This window comes from Battus philenor, unplaced genomic scaffold (genome assembly GCF_028537555.1).
Source record: "Battus philenor isolate CCGP_79_NKW_IND1 unplaced genomic scaffold, ilBatPhil1.0.hap1 SCAF_9, whole genome shotgun sequence".
Classification (NCBI taxonomy): Eukaryota; Metazoa; Arthropoda; class Insecta; order Lepidoptera; family Papilionidae; genus Battus; species Battus philenor.
The window spans coordinates 15699738-15724290 of record NW_027181759.1 but is presented as its reverse complement, the minus strand read 5'-3'; the positions used below and the strand labels follow the sequence as shown (position 1 = coordinate 15724290).

Here is a 24553-nt window from a genome sequence, read left to right as displayed (position 1 = left end):
ACTTTTTCATATGTCATAAGGCTGTTGAGGTTAGCCACTCTATTGGACGTTCACCGAATAGTTCTAAGAGCTTGGCGGCCTTCCGATCTGGTTAAGTAGTAACATGTAGCGTTCCGAGCTGATGCCTCCACGGGAGCAGTCAAACTTACTACTTTCAAAGAAGTCTAAGGCTCGACATAATCTGCGCTCGCAGTAGGAGGCTGCAGAGAAAGAAAGAGAAAGAACGTTTGAGCTCCCCATCCGCAGCCGGAGACCTGGATGTCGGAGAGCGTTATACCGCGCCTTTCTCCAACCTCCTTAGCATGGCCTTGGCGACGGAGTCTAAATGATCCGCCGCAAGTAAGGAGTCAAAGTACTGGGCCACCGTCATTGAAACTGCGATAATATGTCAAGGCGTTCCCATAGTTTCAACAAAAGGAGTTCAAGAAGACCGTGGGGTAGTAGTCCGACATAACCCTTCATTGCCCCCGCAGCGGAGGGCTATTCCATGCGGGATTTCCCCACAAGTTAGGGCGTACTCTGTGATCCCATACCCGTGTAGACTACAAATGCCATTTGGGCAGTAATGAAAATGTTATATAGTAATGTCATAATATTTGAGAATTCCCTGTGAACAAGTGATAAAGTATATCCATATGTCTACATCATAAATGTCAAAGTGACAGTGACATTTGACGCCATTTGTAAAAATTAGATTGCGTTCAGAATATGACATTACTTTTGCGCCACTTTTGGTAATAGATTGAAATGATGTGAAATCTCATACAGTGGTATTACTGCGGCGTAGTATCCAACTTGTGAGGACAACTTTGTTAAGGTAATCAGAAACAAAATGCAGACCGTTTTCAATGTCCAACGGTGGGAATCTTACGGCTAAAATAATGATTAAAGATTCAATCATACAGATGCTTATATTAATTATTTCTTTTATTTAATTTTGTAGACGTAAATATATTCATATTTCTACACTGTATCAATAAATGATTCGACTACATACCGTTATGTGAATTATAAGTGGCATTATCTAACTGGTTGCTTTTGCCACTGTTTGCCATCCCCTGAGCCGGCGAGAGCGCCGTTACCCGGGTTCGATGACCTGCTTCGTGCAGCGCCGCTCCGATCTACTGCTCCGCGGATTAGAGGATATTGAAGAACGCTTGTATAGACAACTGGCCATACATTACTATTTATTATATTGTTTAAGACAGTTCTACTTTATTTTTAGACTAGCTATACATTGCGCGCTTTGCTACGCACCAAGTAAAATAAATTAGAAATAAGACGATACGAATATTCATTTAATTTTTTTTTCATTTTAATTCCATATAAACACCATAACTCGAAACGTAATACGTTCGTTGTTTTCGTTTTAATTCAAATCAGAATCAAATATCACAGCAATGTTTTTTTTTATTAATTCTAATTTGTATCGCTAGTGTTTTTTGTACAATATTTTTTTCGCTTTTACTAAATGACGACAGTTGAGAGAGGGTTGTCGCTTTGATACGGGTCTTTTTTCTCCCAGTTGCGAGGAAGTCATCGTTTTATCATTATTTACAACGGCAATGTAGAAAATTAATTGGAATAACAGTGGCGTCATCTGTCTAAAATTGGTCATATCGACTTAGAAATCTTTATAGGATTATGAACAATAACTTTGCTAAAAATCACTACAAGATTAAATGTATAGTTTATGATTCTATGAAGAACATACAGATAAAAGTTCACTTATTTATATATATATATATATATACATACATATATATATATACACTAGCTGATCCCTTAAACGTTGTTTTGCAAAAAAAAAAAAAAAGTTTTTAATTAACAAATAAAGAATAAGGGTTCACTTAGGGGTATGGAAAATAGATAGTAGCCGATTCTCAGACCTACTAAATACGCATATAAAATTTGGTAAAAATCGGTCGAGCCGTTTCGGAGGAGTACGGTAACTAACATTGTGACATGGAAATTTTATATATTAGATATATTGCTTCAAAAAATTAGTAACAGTTTTATGCCTTATTACAACATACTCCCGTGTAATGTATATATTATTTTTTTAACAAATTTAAGGAAGTTTTCATCAACATAGTGTCTACGATATTTATCTGCGTAGGACAAGTTTTCGATGGCAGCTAATTTTCATCACCGCCACTTCATCGATTAGACATTCACTAAGCATAGGCCTATCGTTAAGATTGCTGCGATGATCAGTGTTCCTTTACCCATAACTAGCGATTTATATTTGAATTCATTATTCAGTCTACCTAGTGGGGGACATAGTTACGCTGTGTCTTGTCTACCTGCTCGTGCTCTTCACTCGTAACCTTTCGGCCTCTAGTCATAGGTTACACGAGTGATGTGTCTTATCAGCATTGATATATACAAAGTTTTAATTTTCAAAAACTGCTTCGTATCTCATACTATCTTCACAATTATGGACTCTATTACTACAGATCACAATAAGACTTTAAAAATTGATAGTTTGGAAGTAAATATGTTTTAAAAATTTTAATAAATCGTGTTTACAAAACTCAGGTGCGTTATTATTACTCGCGACCGTTAACATACCGGGAAACGATCGGTAACCCGAGCCCCGGCTTCGGACGCTCGCCGCACATAGCTACGCAACTGTAAATTTCTATTTTACGGTAAATAGTCGAGACTCTTGCACCAAATATAAAGAGCTACGAGTATTAGACGGTTTCAATAATAAAGCGACCGCTACGGTTGGCGTGTACAGTTAAAACGGAACGTTGTTAAGATTTAGCTCTGCGCTCACCGGTTTCATGTCGCGGATCTGGGCCGCTAACTGTCTTATATCTCATACTTTGTAACTAACAATCGACTGAATGAAGAAACGAATAAAAATAAACAAAATATGCATACTTAGAGACTCTTGTCAAATCTAGAACTTTCTATAAAGTTCTAGTCAAATTTAATTATTTTAAATCTAATATATAAAATTCTCGTGTCACGGTGTTCGAACTTGAACTCCTCCTAAACAGCTTGACCGACTTTTACCAAATTTTATATGCGTATTCAGTAGATCTGAGAATCGGCTACTATCTATTTTTCATACCCCTAAGTGATAAGAGTGGTCCACCCCTAAATTATTTTTTTTATTTTTTAGACAATTTTTTTGGTTTTTATTTTATTATGATACAGCATACAAAAATACATACAACCTTAAATTTTCACCCCTCTACGATCAACCCTTATTTTTTTTGTTAATTAAAACCCTATTTTTTTTTTTTGCAAAACAACGTTTGCGGGAACAGCTAGTGATATATAAAGATGAGATTTAAATTTAGTCCGTATCAGAAGCTATATTACAGTACGCGAGGATAAATATTGCAAATTGTAAGAGACAATCGACTAATTTCCGCTTAGAGCGTTATCTCTGTCGCACGAAATATAACTGACTGATAAAACGTCACATAGGTGGGACAGAGATAGTGCTCTACGATGCCGGAATTAGTCGATTGTCCCTTTCTAAAGGTCGATGCGTAATATTTTTTCGCCGGATACTGTAACTTGTTAAGTGTAATTGTTTATAGTAGCAATCTTACATTTGCGAAAATTTCAAAGTTTTAAGGAAATGTCGATCATTAAGCATATTATTATTTAAAAGGTTATATAGGACACAATAAGCTTGGGATACATAGTGTCATACTGATTTTCAAGTGGTAAATAGAAGATTTAGAAGAGAGTACGTATCTCATTTTTTCTCGAGTTATTTTCGATACAAAGTTTAGCTAACAGTAGCATAAATAGAATAGTACGGTCAAGAGTAAAGAAAGAAAGGCAAACATATCTTGAGTAGTGTTAGTCTAGTGCATGGATGCACAGACCGCGGCCCGCCGGTCGAATACTGGTGGCCCGCCGACAACAAAAATAATACTCTCGTACATTCCATAAATATTGAATTCTATTCCAGAATAAAAGCAAAAAAATTTAATTACCTATACTTCTGGCGGCCGGCCCGCCATCAGTTCATGATTTGCCCGAGTGGCCCCTAGTCTTAACCTTTAATAGCCTGGAGTTTCAATTTTGATACCAATCTTTAAAACCGAATGTTCACATTACTATTAGTTTTTTTTATAGGTTGGCTGTACTTATTTTACTATTCTATAATATTATTTCCAACGAAATTAAAAAAAAATCTATTTTCCCTTCATCTAGACCCTCAAGCAAACACAGTAATACTAAAAAAATCACTTTTGTAAATCAGGCTATTAAAGGTTAGTAAGTCTGTGCAACCATGGCCTAGATGTAAGAATTGAGAAAGATCATAGCCGAATCGATTCCTGGAATACAATGTTGTATAATTCAAATTTCTTGCATTCATTGCTCGTAATAAGTTTCCAGAGGATGGATAGCAGCGTATTGTATTATACTGTTTCTGAAGATGTTAATGCTGTTAGCCTTAAGGCTTTTACAGGTTCATCGGTACTGAGTTCACGGAGCGGAAAGGTCCGTGAACTAGATCAATAGCAGCTTCCTCTGGATATCATAGCACTGCCTATTCCCAACCTGCCTGCCAAGCGTGGTGATTACGGTATGACTCATATTTTTGGGGGAGGCCTAAACCTTGCGGTGATAGAATCACTGGATATAGCTTATTGTAAAATAGCCTATTTGTGTTTAGTATTCCGTCGGCCCACCAGCGTAACGGAAGTGCGTCATAAAACTTAAGTTAGTAACACGCGAGTGCCGACAATTACCAGCCGTTCGTGATGATTGTTGCCGAATTTAAGACTCTCGTGTACTTCCGGCGCCATGTTTCGTTATGTGAATAATTTATTATAATTTTTTTTCACTTCGTCACATGCGATCTGGTCATTTTAACTTTTTTTTTATACAGAGATTTCTATAGATTTTTTTACATTTAAAACTAGTTTTGTTGGTAAGGTAAAACTCGTGAACCGTTCGACCAATTTCACATATATTTATATATGTATATATATATATATATATATATAAATGAACGAACGTTTCTTGTGTAGCATTGTTTTTGTTCATAATGTCGCTGTTAGCACAGGAAGAAAGGGTTCTTTATCTTATGAAGAGAGAAAATAATGTAAAAATAAAAACAACAAATTTCTTTCCCATCCAAACCAAAGAGTTTATTAAAATCACTTGACTGTCCTATCATTTGACGTAAAATAAAACCAAAAAAGCGTACTAATGTGTTTTCAAACAAATAATATTGCATATATATAGTGTGATAACTAAATAAATCACTATGTAAAAATGAATGTTTGTATGTCCTTTATAAAACAGCAAACAATGCCTTTGATCATGTGATGATCTTTAGCAAAGTTGTTGTGCTGCCCGAGAAGGTTTATAAGCTGGAATGACGAATTTTCGATAGAGAACGCTTCGGTCATTCCAATGTATTTCATATATCGCCACGACAATTATCTGATTTGAATTGAAACGAAAACAGCGAACGAATGATGATGTTTCGAGTTGTAGGTGACATGAGAATTTATGTAAATTGTGAAATTCATGTCCGGCTCAGATAACTAAAATAGTAATGAAAAAAAAAACTAAATACGTTTTTGTTAAATTCTACACGAGCAAAGTCGCGGGGCACATGTAGTTAACACTAATTTTTAAAGTTTTCCAAAAAAAATCACACATTAAAGATATTTAATGGAATCAGGCGTTACCTTGCGGAAGTCCATCCTAAGTAAGAAAAAGACCAATATTTAGCCACTTCCGCACATGCAGTGGTAGTCGTGCAACAAAGTGCACCGCCCGCACGAGAGAGTGGTTAAATATTGGTCCTTTTCTTAAATTATAGATAGTTTGTAGTAGTCTGAAATAGTTTTTTCCGACCTTTTTGTGCCATACTCTACCATAGCCTTTTAAGATTCATAAGCTCTCCTATGTACTGAAGCTAAACTGGTGTCGAATCTACGTGAAAATGCCCACATCTGGGGCGTGGCTACCCATGTTAAGAAACACAGATATAAAGGCTAAACAGTCGACGTCTTTTAAAAATATATTTTTCATAAACCTTTAATAATGGTAACACAGTATACATGTGTTATAAAATTGTTGAAACACAACTTTCCATTGAGCTTTTAACACGTTCACTGCGGCTTGAGGTCGATTCAGCCTCATGGTAAACTTTGCACTGGTGCGGCGGGTAGAACTCGTGTTTTCTCTCTAGTGCGGCGGCTGTTTACACTCAACCGTATGAGGTATGACAAAGACAAATATAGCTTTCTTTATGTCTGCGAAGCATTGACTCATTATTGTAAAAAATATTGATGAACATGAGGCAGAAAAGGCCTCAACCGCACTACTAGGAAGTTCAGCTTGAGGCTGATTCGACCTCAGCCGCACCAGCTGAAAGTTCTTCAAAATTGGGCCCGCAGTGAACGTGTTAAAAGCACTGAACACTCGACAGCTGCTTGCCCGAGTCAACAGGGCGAGCTACTCGAGTCGAGTAGCTCGTAAAAGCACTCGACCGTCGTTCCGCCACAGGACACTTTACGTGACAAGTTTACAATAGTTATATTATAACTCCAATAAGGAAATAACATTTTATTATACTCGCATTAATCTAAAAGTTACATGCAATACAGTTATTTTTATTACAGCACCCGGCAATAAATATTATACATCGACCTTTGGAAAGAGACAATCGGCTAATTCGGGCTCCGTAGAGCGCTATCTCTGTCGCACAAAATACAACCACTGACAAAACGTCACATAGGTAATGTGATTGTCTCTTTCCAAAGGATGTGCAATATTTGTCGCCGGGTGCTGTAAGTCATTGTTTTGAAAATACAGGATCCAGAAAGGTTCAGGTCTAATAGGAAATCTATGTCCATCTATGTCAGGTTTAAATGGTAATATGTTAATAGACGGTACTCTTTGAAAATAAACAAATAACATTTAAGAAAGATCAGATAATAACACATAAAAAAAGGTGAAGAGAAAAGTGATCGCATGTAAGGAACATCTTTCGACTTTAGACACCAAAAGAGGTCTTGATTTTAAGTGTTTCAAGGTTGTGTGTTTAAAAATAATTAATTAAAATGGATACATTGGATTATTAAGATGAATTCTAAATACGAATTGTGAATTCATGTGACAGATGAGCAGTAATAGGGAGACACTAAACATAGGAAGTAAAAAGGTTTATCAAAAAAGAGGTTTTTTATGAACTGTGTCTTCAAGTCGAGATGAATATTAAATTTAAAACAAGACATTTAAGAGGAAATTCGCACGGCATTCCGCGGTGGTTTACCGGTATTAGAAACAAGCCCGCCGGTCCCGTTGTTTCGGTATTTCGGAAGATTTAGACCGGTCCCACCGCGTGTGGTGTAAGCGACAAGCGATTTCCTCCAACCATACTTTGTCAATATTTTTTTTTGTGTAATTAAATAATCTAATAGAGTAAGTATTGTAGATTTATAATAGACCAAATTATGAACGAAATTGGTTTATATTAAACGGTTTTATTTAGTTCGACCCGTACGGAATTTATTTGTTTGGGTCAAAATTAGAAATTGAAATTTAAACACCTTCCCGTTGTCAGATTGATCTGAAAGTTGGTACACACATTTAATTTAGATGACAATACAATATAATAAAACCAATAACATTATAAATCTAAGATGGACGCCGATACAAAATGGCGGATTACATATTATTCCTTAATGCCCTCAATATGGGTATCAAATGAAAGGGCTACACTAGTGAAACACGATGATTATGTCAAAATTTAAAATTCAAGATGGACGCCGTTCCTATATGGCGGACTAGGTACATATTTTTTCACAACCACCACAATATAGGTATCAAAAAACCGTTTAACTTATAAGTTTTTTAAATGTATTTATTTTTAATTACCATTTTTTTGAATCACGGGGTATATCTATTTTACTACTAAATAGTACGTCGACTTTTATATATATATATACACATGTCTATATGTTTCCAAGTAGACATACACAAACATACATATTAATCCATCATATCCCGCATGCAAAGGTGGCGTTAAGAAAACAGTTAAGATATACAGGATGTTCAGTGCAATCAAATGAATTCATCTCGAGCATCTGCGTGTTCATTTATTCGATTGCTGGAATTACCTGCACACGGAAAAGTCTTGATGGCTTGTAATAAACGTACCGGGGCATGTGGTTTTGTTACAAACTCACTGTAACATGACTCTTAAGAAAATTTATCACGTTCCGTGCCGCGGTAATTTTTGAAGACTTTTCATTAAGGCCGCGTAGGGCGTATACGACCCACGCTTTGAAAATTAAGTCGTTTAAGACATTTCCTTACACTTTTTCATATAATATTATAATGCAAAGCTATAATTAGCGGGAAGAAGTTTTGATTTGAATATGCATCACGTACACGCGTGCGTGACGTGAAGTTCTCTATATTCGAGCCTATAAATCACTAGTTTAAGAATTTGAATTGTTTTTTCCTATATATAAATATAATTTTTTGTAATACCTATTTTTTCGCCTACCTTCGTTCATTTATCTTTGCACCGCCAAAACGGTTACTTAGAAACGTTAAAGTGGTTAAAAATGCCTTCGGTTGGGTATTGAGTTCGCAAAGTGTATAAGTATTTAAAACTATACAAATAAATAAAATTGTAGTGTCTGTTTGTGATAATGAAATAACCGTTTTTTACTACATGCATATAAGTATACTAGCACTATCTCTGTCCCACGCTACCAATATAACGTTTTGTCAGTCGTATTTCCTGAAACAAATATAACGCTCTACGAAGCCGAAATTAGTCGATTGTCTCTTTCCAAAGGTCGATGTGTAATATTCATCGCCGGGTACAGTACGGTACATGTACCAGAATCACTTTTATTTTTGTTTGTCTGTCTGCTTGTTCCATCTCATTTCGGAAATGTCTGGACCGATTTTGACAGGACTTTAGAAAAATGTTTAAACGGACAATAAAAAATTAAATAATTCTGTAATAAAATATGATGCCTATTTACGGGCACAGCTTGTAAATAAATAAAATTAAAACGAATTTGTTTTATCTCATTTAACACATTGGTGTTTTTATTTTTATCTCGAGGTCTGTTTGCGATCGCCTTTGTTCCTGTGTTTACGAAAGGGGCATGGACCCTACTCGCCGCTCCCTGCCCGATAACGGACTATTTATAGCTCCGGGTGCTTCTGCCTTCACTTTCCTATCTCCTGGAGAAATGTGCATCGCTATATTGGCTCACACGTTTCATTTTTAATTACTTATATGTAAAATAAAATATACTGGATGTTTCATTATAGTGTTCAATTGTCGTCGAAAATTCGACTATATCTAAAGTGTATATGTATAAATGTATATTATTAATAAACTATTAGATTTGTTGTTGTGGAGATTCTTCACGCTTCTTCTTCACAACTATAAGACATTGTAAAGCAGGTTAGAGACAAAAATAAAATTTATTAAAAAATAAGATGAATGAAAAAATTAAAAAAAAAATTAACACACATTTTTAAACACTCTGTATAAAGCGATCACTTTGAATCTTCTGGAACTTGACAGGCCAATAACTTCTGGCATTATAGCAGAAACACAAATTTTAGAAACGCTTTTTTTACTATTATCATTACGTTGTTTATTATTTTTGAAACCTTTGAGCTTTTGTTACAGTGTATGTAATATATATTTATTGACAGAGAGATCAGCTATGCATATAACCTTTTAAAGATTATATACATATAATTTATCATTCTGTATGTATTTTACATCTTCGTATATTGAAATTTCAGTTTTATTATGTATAAATAATGTAATTTAACAAAATAAAAAAAAAATAATCGTTATAATTAAAAGTTTTATATAAGAAGTAAAGGTTTTAACAGCAATAATTACTTCACATAAAAGATAAAATTAATTTATTAAGCAATGGAACTTTTAACAGAACTCTTATTTATCTAATGGATTCAGGCGTTATTTTGCGGAAGTCCATCCTAAGTAAGAATAGGACCAATATATAGCTATATATTAGTCCTTTTATTACCGACAATTTATTATTTATTTATTTTATTTTTGACTCTACACTGCTTTAATTACTGATTATATATCACTGAAATAATGAGGAATGTTAATCTTTGTACTTTGAACAACCGCTTTGTTGCTGATAGCTTTGTAAATTACGACTAATTGGTATCAAGAGAGAGGGAGAGACAGACAAACTTTAGACCGTCTGTTCTCAAACATTCGTGTGCGTCTTGTCACCCCTCTCAAATACCTCAGGCTAATATTTCAAGTCTCAAATACGTTCACTCCGAGTATACCCTCTCAAACAAAAGACCCAACTTCCTGCGTTTGCTTCGAAGCTGTACACTATGTACATCTAACATTATTCTAATACATTCTGCATCTGTTGTTATCCACACGTTATGCATCGATTGGGACAGTCCGTACTTAACAACTAAAGTAGTAATTTAAAATTGACTTGATTTTATTAAAAAATTAAGTAAAGAATTGGTTCTTTAATCTAATTACAAGAATCGAAATTTTATCAGGCTTTTATTGAAGAAACTAGAAGCTAACAGAGTTATCTCTACTCACTTTTGATGATCCCACAATTGGGTATAGTCATGTTCACTATATCTTTTCTAGTTCAACTCATTTTGTTGCTATTTGCCTGGTTCTATGGAATGGTGTTTAATTTTGATTATGATCTCTAAAGTTGTATTCGTGAGATAAATTGATTTATTTATTTCAACTTTATTTTACACGAAATCTATACATAAAAAAACGAAAAGATCACACAAAAAATAGATAACTAAAAACATCTCCAACAGGTTACCATCGCCGCTGGAAGTTTAAGGTTCTAGTTTTGGGGTCAAAAATGTACAGACGACCTTTTAAAGGTCATCGGAAAATACAGGATGAAAGCTGAATTCTGGTCTTATTACAAGTTTATAGAGAAAGTCCATGACCACGTTTAGTTGAAATGATTATGAAGATATCTGATCCATCTTCAGTTTTGTCATTTAGGTCCGAATTACAGTGTTTATAATATAATATTATAATAATGCTCATGCTAAGTTAACTGGATTAATTATAATTTGTTTTTGCACTCTTCTCACGATATGTACAAATGATCGATGAAATGATGAATTAAGAAAAATATTGTCCTGTTTTCTATCCCAAAACGGATGGTCGCCCTACATATACAGCGACACAAAGGCGTTCCCGGTTCGCTCCGGGCGCGGAGGTTCAACGGCTGGCGCGGCGCCACAGTGCAGCGTGATCAGCTGTTCAACTTACCATGAATATTTATCGCTCATTAGCTCTCTGCACTACACTGTGTTCGCCTCGCTGCGACACAATGTGAATTCATTACAACTTGCTAGCTTTCTTACCGTCTCATTGTTAGGAACTAGATTCCAATAAGGTTTGCTTCTTAAAGAAGTATTTATTTATATTATATTAATATATTTTGTTGTCCTGACAAGTATGGTTGTTTATATGTATAAATAATTAATATAAGCTTTCAAGTAATATTTTCTTACTGTGTTATAACACTCAATAAAAGTATAAAAGGTACAAAAAGCAAACAATAATTATTTTTATTCTATTTATATTTTATCTGTAATTCGAATTTTAAAAACGCTATTTCTTACTATATTTTTATTACGGTTTTTTAATGAATATCTAACATTTGATAGTACAGATAACGAACGATAATTAATTTTAATATGTAGTAATTCTAAATTTAAAAACTCATCGCATTATTTAATTAAACCGTTGCTAATTAGTTTGTGTACAATACACTTATTTAGAGCTATACATTCACACCTTTAAAGTTTTTACACCTGTAACCAAACATATATATGAAAACAGATTAAAATATTCACACGTTCTTTTTAATCTGTATTAATATTGTAATTTATAATTTAAAAGCTTCTGAACTAGATATTAATTAACCGTCTATTTGAAGTATAAACGAGAGATTTTATATTTTTTACTGAACCATAATTCACCGCCTTGGCGGACAACAGATTAAAAATACTGCAATGTTCCGCAAAAAAATCGCGGGAAACGCGGGTCGTCGACCGTTCTACCCCCAGCGCGGCGGCCAGTACGAATTATCGTTATTTAACACGTGTTTCTTTTAACGCAGACCGTTTCTGTTTATGGCTTTTAAAATTTAAAATAAACATTCGAAATTTAAAATAATATTTCATGTTCAAATAATCTGAGTTATATTTTTTTTTGTGATCGTAAATTGCCGGCTTACTTACAATTAGCTTCTGAAATATAGGGTGGGCCAAAAATTTTTGCAAATAGAATTAAATGGAATTTGCAATAAATTTACGTAGTCGATTACAGGAGTGCCAACAGCGAGACGGAGCACATCTCGACGATGTAATTTTTAAAAAATAAATTTTAATAAATGATAATTACGGTAAATAAATCATAAACAAAATAGCATTTGTACTTTTATTTCTACACAAGTTTCAAAAGTGCAAAAATTTATGGCCCACCCTATATCAATTAATTTTAATTTATGATAAATTTCGTATTAAAAATAGCAGTAGGCGGGTAGATCGCTCGTGGAACTGTCGACTGTTGGGATCGAAATGTTCTGGAGTGGTCACCACGTGGGTAAGCCCCCCCCCCACTAGGTAGACCCGATATAATTAAAGTCTAGGGTATTCGCTGGTTCAGTCATACTGGCAAGGTTGGTGAGAGGCTTTTATGCATTTAATGGAATCAGGCGTTACCTCGCGGAAGCCCATCCTAAGTAAGAAAAGGACCAATATTTAGCCCCTTCCGCACATGCAGTGGTAGTCGTGCAATGAAATGCACCGCCCGCCAGCCCGCTGATAAATGCGTATGCGGCAAACAATGCGAATCACACAACCGCCACCGCCAAATTACTCAAAACGTGTTTCACCCCTCCACGGGGCATCTTCAGGAGTTATGTTACACATATTAGTGCCACTCTTCTCACATGACTCTGTGTTTGGCACGATTTCATTGCACGACTATCACTGCATGTGCGGAAGTGGCTAAATATTGGTCCTTTTATTACTTAACTTAGGCTTTTATGACTTGCAATGGGTATCTATCACCTGATGTAAGGAAGGTTTATATAACACTTAACGTCTTTGATACCTTAAGGTCAAGTCTAAGTTATTTGACAGAAGGCTTCTTTCGTCGATCGAATTTAAACTAACTTCACGTATTGCTATGAGTGTTTGTTATCTAAACACATTTGTGTAAACACTCTTGTATATAAATAGCCTTACGGATGATTTGTGTATTTTGATTCCGTTAAGTGTATTGTATTGTTTTTGTTTAATTGTGTAGGTATATATATATATTCCATGTTGGACCGCAGTTGAGTCATTATGTATAGCTATATACTGTTATCAAAAAGTAAAATGAATTTATTTATAAAATGCAAATTCTTTATTCATTCTTCCAAATCAATTTCATCTCATTCAAAGTAATACCCGTTCGATAAAACGCAATTTTGCCAATACTTTTTCTTGTCACCAAAATGATCTTATAGTCTGAAAAATCTTTTTCCTATTCTCCATTTTTTCCCTTCAAGTTCGGTTTTTATCTCAATTGATTAGAACGTTAGCCTTTTTAGTATGCTATATAGCTGAAAGTAATATCAGTCGAGTTATTGCCAAATAAATACATTTAAAAAACTTTTTAGTTAAAAGGTTTTTTGATACCCATATTGTGATGGCTGTGGAAAAATATGTACCTAGTCCGCCATATAGGAACGGCGTCCATCTTGAATTTTAAATTTTGACATAATCATCGTGTTTTACTAGTGTAGCCCTTTCATTTGATACCCATATTGAGGGGGTTAAGGAAAAATACGTAATCCGCCATTTTGTATCGGCGGCCGTCTTAGATTTATAATGTTATTGTTATTTTATTATATTGTATTGTCATCTAAATTAAATGTGTATACCAAATTTCAGATCAAACTGACAACGGGAAGGTACTTAAATTTCAATTTCTAATTTTGATACAAATAAATTCCGTACGGGTCGAACTAAATAAAACCGTTTAAAAATCGCGAACACTCAATGCAGTATGACGTCGACCAAACGAGACCTGACTAGTTTGTGATACAAAACGTCCATCAAAATGGTCTGGTCTTACCCAAATGATATACCAACGTACGAAAAACAAATTATCTGCCTTCCTAATGCCTGGGGGTTTAAAATGACAATTTTATCTCACTTTTTGATCACAGTAGAAGAAGGTTATAAAATATATTTATGGCAGTGATCAAGAAACACATCCGTCTGAGTTTTTTATGATCCTTTCAGAGTAGGATGCGTTTGGAGCCGTCATAGTTTTGATTTTAAGGATGCCATTATACAGGAACTCAATTCACACAGTTCATTTACAAAGACCTGATGTCCTTGAATACCAATGGAAAAATGTGAAAACCTATTTTAAATGAACCCAAAAAGACTAGTAAAACACGTAATGTTTACTCTGTTCCTGAGTTACATTTCATGTGGAATTAAGTTTCCAAAAGATGTGTGTTTACCATAAAAGTAGGTGTTTATTCATATAGTCAACTACTGATGCCAAATACGGTCAATTACTAATTTCTTCAGATTTTGATTGGTCAACTACTGAAGCAAAAACTTAACATGATTCAAAAAAAATTTAAGTATATATATATATATATATATATATATACGTATACACAAGCTACATCTGTTACGACCAACCGCAGAGAAAACTGGACACCTGTCAAAATAATTTGCCTCGTCGTGTTTATATAACAAGCTATCAGTTTGCACTGTACCCGTCTGCGTCGTAGCGTTGATGTGGATTGTATTTTGATATAGGATGATTTAAACTTGTCCAGTATACAGGTTTATTAAATCTTTAAAAGGCGCTTATAATATATAATGGCTAAGATCAAATGGTCAATATATAACTAAATTATAAAATTTTTACTACATCCATACACAGGTAAAATAAAAATTCATTCCAACCGAACTAAACATTTGCTAATAGTTTTATAGTACGAACAGCCAAGATTTGAAACAATCTACCGACGTCATTGTTTTCAGACAATTATACCTTATTTATTATAAGTATATATGTAATATACATATATGTGTATGTTTATGTTCGTTTGTTTGTAAATATGTATCTTTTGTACACGAAAACTACCCATTATTAGTACTTTTACCTTTTACTATGGTTGTCTGTAAGAGATTGTCTTGTGTGATAAGACCGCCCATTGTACTTCTTTGTATATAATTGTAAAACATTATTAAATGTATCTTAGTAAATAAATAACTTAGGAGTCTTCAAGACAATAGCTAAAGGGTTTCTTCTGGGTAAGCATACACCATCATAGACATCATTGCTTAACAACAATCTCAGAGATCAAATGCTTGGCCTATAAAGGATCAAAACTAATGCCTTGTATAAAATTATTAATATTTTATTGAACATACATGTATAATATAGTCTTCAAGACAATAGCTAAAGGGTTTCTTCTGGGTAAGCATATACCATCGTAGACTTTATTGCTTAAAAGCAATCTAAGTGGTCAAATGCTTGGCCTATAAAGGATCAAAACTAATACCTTGTATAAAATTATTAATATTTTATTGAACATATATAATATATATGGATATATGTTACGCGTACTCGGTAAATACGCGTTTGATAGCAGCTTCCTGCCTTCATCGCAATAAGTTATTTGCGGCTATCTGCGCGGAATTATTCATCACAAGCGCTGAACGGTGAACGATAGGCTATAAGGTCGTGCAGTGCCCGCGCGGGAGCACGGACCTCTACAGCCGCCGCACGTTTATTTACATGTCTAAGTTTCAGACCTCAAGAAGATAAGCTTTACCCACTGACTACTCCCAGAAGTTACTCGCACATTACAAATTATAATTTACTTCGAACTGATCAGTTTAAATATTGATTAAACATCAACATTTGAGTCGTAGAACCTCCACTGCTACAGATATTCCTCCTCCTTTTTCCTATAGAACTAGCTGGAAACTACATCTAGTATCTACGAATAAATTTTAAATAAATTATTTAATTTTTCCGTCGATATATAATGACCGATGCTTCTTGTGTCATTTGCTATTGGTTATATATATATTAGTCAATACGATGCCTGATTTTTTTTCTGAAAGTTTCAGCGAGTTTTCCGTTTTTTTTCTCAAGAACTTTCTAGAATATTTATGAAAATATCAAGCTATGGCATGACAGAGGGATATAGAGATCATTAATGTTAATGTAAATTCTTTATTTATTGTTCCAAATAATTTTGATACCCTTCAAAGTAATCAGTGTCCGATAAAAGGCATCGATTCGAGTTTTTATGATCGTGGTGTAATGTTGCAAAAAAATTGTATAACAAAACTCTATAAGCGCCATATCACATGCCTTACGTTGACCATGAGATAATCTATACGCGCTGATGTAGTTGATATCTAGTGACCTTTTGTTGTCAAGCCCTTGTAAGCTCTGCTAAATTGTATTTAATCGAAACTTCCTTATAAACTTCTTTACTGTGGACATTCGTGAAAGGAAATTGAAAGGAAATCTTTGAATTAAAAGTGAAACTCTTATCTCATATTAGTACCTTGAATAAGTTCTCGCTGTTTTTTTTTTTCAAAAAAAAATTATTTAAAATACAATGCTTACAATGACATTACTCAAAGTATTGTCCATCATTAGAGACCACTTTCTCCCATCTCTGTGGTAGCAATTGAATCAACAAAAGTACACATTTTCACAAAAGGCAAATAAATATGTAGTTGACACTGTGGTAAAGTCTATTTTACAATAATTTGAGGTTACATATAGCACTACTTTGGTGATTTGTTACCGTACGAAATTCCAGGCACAGAGTGCCGCAACGCCATCTTTCAAAAAACAGCTAGAACTTATTCAAGGTCCTAATAATATATGTATTAACCACACTTCACTTATTTTCGGATGAAGTAAATGCTGTTAGCTAAGGGGTTTTGACAGCTTCATCGGAGCCGAGTTCACGGAGCAGAAGGGTCCGTGAACTTAAATAAAACAGAAGCCAGACAGACGCGTTTCAGTTGTACGATGACGTTCACACGTAGTAAACCGCTCTACCCGAGTAGAGCTGTGTAGTGTTGATGTTGTGTACACGGCTTGGGACGGCAACGTGGACCATAGGAGAGTCAAGATGGGATCCGGATCCTCTGTTCACCCACGCTGTTCGCGGTTAGGTTCTGCTCCGTGAACTTAGAAATAAAACAGAAGCCAGACAGACGCGTTCCAGTTGTACGATGACACACGTAGTAAACCACTGTACCCGAGTAGAGCTGTGTAGTGTTGATGTGCATGCGGCTTGGAACGGCAACGTGGACCACAGGAGAGTCAAGGTGGGATCCGGATCCTCAGTTCACCCACGCTTTTCGCGGTTAGGTAGCGGGTGGACGCCACTTAAAAACAGGTGTTGTTAAACACACCTATCGTCCTGAGATAACGTATGTAATATTTAATAACTAAACTTTAATGCCTTACAACTATTGCGGAGTAATTTAAAAGGTAATTGTTGACTGCAGTAATTCTGTATTAAATAAAGGAACACCTAAAAGAACCATTATTTATTTGGCAACCTAAATCTAATATATAAAATTCTCGTGTCACCGTGTTCGAACTTGAACTCCTCCGAAACGGTTTGACCGATTTTTACCAAATTTTACATGCGTATTCAGTAGGTCTGAGAATCGGCTACTATCTATTTTCCATACCCCTAAGTGGTAAGGGTGGTCCGCCCCTAAATTTTATTATTAATTTTTTAGACAATTTTTTTGGTTTTTATTTTATTATGATACAGCATACAAAAATACATACAAACCTAAATTTTCACCCCTCTACGATCAACCCTTATCTTACATTTGTTAATTAAAAACTTTAATTTTTTTTTTGCAAAACAACGTTTGCGGGATCAGCTAGTAAATAAATAATACCTTAGCTGTTTTAAATACACTATGTCCGTACGGGAGTATATTGTGACTGTCTAAGTTGGTACCAGGATTCGTCACGCCGGATAGCTACACATGGGCCCTTGTGGTCACCACCGTGACGGTCGCTGCCTCTATCTATTGTGCCCAACTATCGTGCTCATTGTCCCAAAATCAGCTCCGCCACTTCAATTTGATTCGTGGGATGATATTCCCACGCCTGGTCGTAACTATTGTACAAAATACAATAGCTTCTAATGAAGTAACTTTGTAAACTTACATGAGCTTTGTTTATAAACTTTTAGGAAGGAATATAGAATAAGAAAAGCTTAAACAAACAGTACAATGGTGACTGACAAGCTAATTTTTTAAATACATGGTGAATATATGCTGTCAATTCATATATAGTATCAATAGTTTTACAAACAATAATAAATATAATGATAATATAGTAGGAGAGAGCGTTTATTAAATTCGTATTACTGTATTTTAAAATTAATTATTGTTTACAGTATCCAGCGAAAAATATTACACATCGACCTTTGGAAAGGGACAATCGACTAATTTCGGCTTCGTAGAGCGTTATCTCTGTCGCACGAAATACGACTGACAAAACGTCACATAGGTAGTGTGGGACAGAGATAGTGCTCTACGAAGCCGAAATTAGCCGATTGCCTCTTTTCAAAGGTCGATGTGGAATATTTATCGCCGTGTATTGCACTACATGTTCCTGTACTGTGTTTCCAGAAGGTCAATGTCACATATTTCAGAGTGATCACTTTATAAATAAAGTACACGATTAGAAAAATTTCATGTCATAATTGTCTCACAAAATTTTCATATAACTTTTTGAGGGACAAATATTAGTATGTTAAACCGAAGGTCAATCTAGCTTCGGCTCTCTCGATGACCCTGGGAATGAAATGCTACTGTGTCTGGAAGATCCAAGTCCAAGTCCTCCTTAGTTACGCTTGACAGGTTATAAATCATTGCCTTCTGTACAATTCTTTCTCTAATTCGCGGAATATTCCACTGGTAAACAGTAATCTGCCGTCACAGAGAGAAATATTTAAAACCAAGGCTATATTAGAATGGTCAAAGTATATCTTTTGTTCGTGATAAAAAATAATTTCAGCTCTCCTGAGGACATGTAGCCCTTTGTTATAAACAGTATGAAAACCACTCGCGTATGTTATTCGTAAAATTCCAGATAGTGTACATCTATGTACAGAACTCGGAACAATGATACCAAAGTACCGACTGGCTGAATATCCCGACAGAACGACGGCTCTATAGCATTGTGCCGTGTACAATGCCGGCTGCGGTCCACGCCGCCCCGTCTGGCTCACTCGCGTGCATCGATACGAGCGGCCAATGAAAACTTTCGTGCCTCATCAAAGAGACAAAGGCCGACATGTATATGGTATTGCGAATAATACAAAATTAAGCCTTCAAAATACATGCTCCACACGACATTCGAAATTAGCGCCGCTCTGGGACCTCGAAACGTTTTCGGGGAAAAAAAAAACAAAATTTGGTAAGACAAAACCACGTTTTCCTTGACAACAAGAAGCTAGAAGAAACCACGTACAGGACAGGTCTATTTCAATAGTTAGAACCTCGAATTTCTTTCGTCACTTTTTCCACCGTTTTCATAAGCGTTCAGTATTCATATTTAAGGGTATCCGAAATATGATACCCTTAAATATGAATACTGAACGCATAGTGAAGGTCCAAGTCGAGGTCCGCTTAGAGGCTTTTTACAGCAATTAACTGCATGGCGAACATTGCACTTACCGACTGCCTAAGGGGTCTAAGAGTGAAACGGCTTCCAAAGGATCACGAAGAACCCTTCGATCGAACGAATTTGTCCTCTCGTTCAACTCCTATCATGGACAGATAGGGTCTTACAGTTTATTTTCATTATAATTTTTATTATACTCTTCTTTCGCCTTTCCCATTTTTTTCCCATTCTTGTCTTCCATACATCACCTGACTTCCTTCGCCTTCTAGAAGGTTCTACAATTTTAAGTTTCGTAAACGCTTTTACTCCATCATACGCTCTTTTCTCTCAAGTCCACGGAATTTTATCAATGCTAATAAGGCAAAGGTAATCTCCATCAAAATAGTCATATCATTTTTACAAAGTATGCGTCAAGTGAGTGTGGTGAGAGGTTCTTGAGTGGCGACCAGAAGCTGGTAGACACGGCGTGGGTAGGCTCTACCAGTATATGTACCGACAAGCTGTCCAAGGTCCCGGAAAGTCACTGAATGCAGTGCAAGATCGTGGTCATCTTCGCGAAGTTTAAAGGAGACCTTAGTCTTGCGGGTCATATTCACGAAGTCCCCCACTAGTCACGCAATCAAAAATACAATAGTTAATATATAAAATGTGTTCGCAGGTCAAAATGAACGGTTTAAACGGTCACAGCAACGGCGAGGTGAGCAGCGCTGGCGACATCATCACCCAGAACCAGCAGCGCGGCTGGTGGACCATCGGTCTCATCAACTCGCGCTACCGCTACCTCACCGCCGAGACTTTCGGTTTCAAGATCAACGCCAACGGCACCAGCCTCAAGAAGAAGCAGATCTGGACCCTCGAGCCCGCTTCAGGCAATGCCAATGACAGTAAGTAATCATTTGAACTCTGTCTCTTCTTAATATAAGTAAACTTCACCACAATGTTGCCAATGATGACCAAATATAACCAATATATAGTACAAGTCAATGTTTCCCAACGTAAGGCAAACTCCTCACAGGGGGACAATTTGATTGTTAAGGGGTGGGGGGGAGCAATTCGAGAGTGGACTCGATACGAGTTTAAACCTTTCGTTCTTCCTTCCTTTTTCGAGAATTTTAGACCGTATAAATTAAGGTGGAGCATAGAACATAAGGTTGAAGAGTACTGGTATAATCCCAACTCTTGTGATGCACAGTAATTGTATCTTTGACCAAATATTGTATCATATAATTTTATTTTTTATTTATTGGACTTTGTTGCTCTTAACTACTATACACCCTACAGACATTGCAAACGTAGAAATCCATACCAACTAAAAATGAATAAGAAACAGGTTCGACATCGCGGACATACGGCTTGAAAACCTAACTAGGAACTCCAAAACCTTATTGCCATGGGCAAAGCCTACAAGAGACCAGGAGGGGGGGGGGGGGCAGTAGTCCTATGCGCTGGTCTGACCAAAATCCGTACCACTCTTAAAATGAATGTTTACATGACTTACAACATAATGTAAAAATAAATCGTAAAAAAGCACTTCCTTAGCATTTGTTATTATTCGTATTTATGTAATACCTTTTCCACTTAAATATATATACATGTGTATGTGTATATTTAGGTATTCCTGTATGTATGTGTAAACTGCTCTTTCGTTCGTCTCTCATCTCCGTTCAAAGGTTGTCTGGTAGAGATCGCCTCGCGCAATAAGGCCGGCTTGTATCTCTATATGAATTGTTTCTTTTTTTTACTTGAAAACTGTTTTAAATCTTGTCCCCCAGCGTTGGGCAAACGTGTCCGGAGAAGGAAGGGTCAAAAATCAGAGAACACTTAACCTGAACCTTATTTATTTGTAACTATACTTGAAAAGTCTCGGGTATAACTATATATGTATACGCTTTTAGATCGTTATGGGCCCCCAAACTCAATGTTATCACTAACTACCAGTAAAAGTTTGTAGTAATAGTTAAAAATATTCAAATCAAGGACCCCGTAAAGCCTCTTCTAAGGGGGATTTCGTTGTCACTTAGGGTGGCAAGGGATGGAAGCACCCCTTTCAAATTGATGGCGCAATTTAAATGTCTGATTGGATCGAGAGGATGCAGAAGAACACGTCAAACTATTTACTTGTATGAAATTAATATATATATATATATATATATATATATATATATGTTCACTGCTAACGGAGAAAAATGGGAAACTTTTGTCAGTTTTTCAGCAAGAGGACTCTTACAACTCTTATAACGACCTTATTAAAGGCATCTGTCCACATTGCACGCGGACCTCTCTTGTTGCGTCTACTAGTCTGTTTGTGGTCTCCTTCTCTTCAGAACCATAAGGCATCAACGGCTATCGGTTCTGCGTGGTATGAGGTCCGACAACTGCAACTTCAACCTACCAATCCGCTAGGCTATATCAGTTACTTTCATTCGGCTACAAATCTCCTTGTTTCTAGTTCAATCACATAGAAAAATCTCGAGCAAAGCGCTGTTATTGGCTCGGTAAGTGACAAAGAGCTTGTCAAAGAGCCAGAGAGTGAAAGACCGCGTTTCTGTAACATAAGCTCATTACTGAAAACAGATATTGGTTATAGATTTTGAGTGAGATTTTCTTAACGCATTGAGGAATTGTTGGTAAGCGTGTGGACTGTATAAACGGATTAAATATATACAAATAATGTTGGTGATTTAATTATAATTTAACAAAACTAAGTGACAGTAGAATAATACGTAACAATAGACTGAAAGAAAAAACGTAAAAATTGCGACAGTGTGTCAATATAATAAATACATTTAAAAAACTTTTAAGTTAAACTGTTTTTTGATACCTATATTGTGGTGGTTGTGGAAAAATATGTACCTAGTCCGCCATATTGGAACGGCGTCCATCTTGAATTTTAAATTTTGACATAATCATCGTGTTTTACTAGTGCAGCCCTTTCATTTGATACCCATATTGAGGGGGTTAAGGAAAAATATGTAATCCGCCATTTTGTATCGGCAGCCATCTTAGATTTATAATGTTATTGATTTTGTTATATTGTATTGTCATCTAAATTAAATGTGTGTACCAAATGTCAGATCAATCTGACCACGGGAAAGTGCTTAAATTTCAATTTCTAATTTTGACCAAAATAAATAAACAAATAAATTCCGTACGGGTGGAAATAAATAAAACCGTTTAAAAAGTATAAAAATATAAAGTCGTTCTAAGTGACCCAGCCAACAGGAATATTGAACCAGAAGATATATTACAAATAATGAATAATTTTTTTAAATCTATTATACGAAAATGTGACAAAAAATTTACCATTATCAGTTATTACGAATAAACACCGAATTGATAACTTTAACCGTAACATAAATAAGCTAAATAAATATAATTTGTAAAACCTTTTGCTTATTAAAAATTTTGTTTGATCTGATGAGAAAGTAGTTTTGCTTACGACTCTCCACGTCAATTCAAAATTTGACATATTGGTGTCTCGACAGATGTGACTGCATTTATATCTGCTGTTCCAATTTTTGTTTAAACCCGTATACGTATATTAGAAAATGCTTTCTAATCAATGATTTGCAATTATGGATAACATTTCTTCTATTCAAATATCAAATGATTTTCAAAAAGTTTCATCAGTACGTTGTTGACATACCCAAAAGTCGAACTAAACGGTTTGGCAGCTCGTTTTTGGTGAAAGTCACCAAGATTTGGAACAACCTGTCTGGGTCTATTTTCCTGATGAGTTGAACTCTGGAGCCTTTAAGAGTAAAGTGAACAGGTTTGTTCTGGATGGGCGTGTACCATATTCGTCTTCATCTACACTTTCAATCAAGTAAGATGTAAGACAAACTCCTATTCCATTATAACTATATATATAAAATATTCTTTATGTATATTTAAACGTAACGAAATATCATTAATATCTATTAGCTCCTAATAGATACTGGACTGTTTGTATTTAGTGCGAGAGAGATAACGCTCTACAAAGCCGAAATTAGCCGATTGTCTCTCTCCAAAGGTCGATGTGCAATATTTATAGCCGGGCACTATATTACTTTTAGATACATTTACAGTAACTATAAATAATGTCTGAATAATAAGTTTAACCGTAACATAAGTTTAACTTTCATGTGTGTATCACAAGTTGACAAGTCTTCAACTTATCGGACAAATAACATATACATTTAAGCGTTTCATTGCTTTGTTAGGTCAATATTTAAGATTTCAATTTTAACACACGTTCCAGCGCTGTCGAATTTTGACAAGTGTGAAACAAAACCTGTTTACGTTCTAATTTCACGACGTGTTCTTCCGTTCTTCTTTTTTTAATCAAGCTTTTTGTTACCACTGATCTCACTCCTAAGTGGAGAAATACCGTATATACACGTTGTCCCATAAATAAACGTCAAGATTAAAATGTGCTATAGAAAATGAATAAAAAAATGTATATATTCTGATTTATTAAATAGTTAATTAACTTTATACACTCTGTGATATTCTTTTTACTTCTATCATTAAATGTCTACTTTTCATTTTTTATACCCTCAGTTGTCGACGGACAAAAGTTCATAGTGCAATGTCTTTCAAATAATAAAAACAACAACAACAAACTTTTAGTCAGACCATGTACTTAAAATCATTTTTACATGAAACTAACAGATTTTTTAAGAAAAAAATTTAAACTTTTCGGCTTTGTCATCGGATTTCTTGACGTTGATTTATGGGACAACTAAGTAAAGAGAATGAATTTGGGCTCTAAATTACTCGTTAATTTTTTATATACAAAACAATTATAATTTTCTTTAATTAAACACACAT

At 35.2% G+C, this 24553-nt stretch overlaps 1 protein-coding gene across 1 annotated transcript in view; it reads left to right on the top strand.

The window, feature by feature from the left end:
- sn (fascin domain-containing protein singed) overlaps window positions 1-24553 on the top strand; it is a 75527-nt gene that overhangs the window by 24797 nt on the left and 26177 nt on the right. Inside the window, exon 2 of the mRNA XM_068775594.1 lies at window positions 20400-20625. Within this exon, the coding sequence (XP_068631695.1) occupies window positions 20406-20625 (220 nt within the window). The 5' untranslated portion in view covers window positions 20400-20405. The remainder of the gene's footprint in view (window positions 1-20399; window positions 20626-24553) is intronic.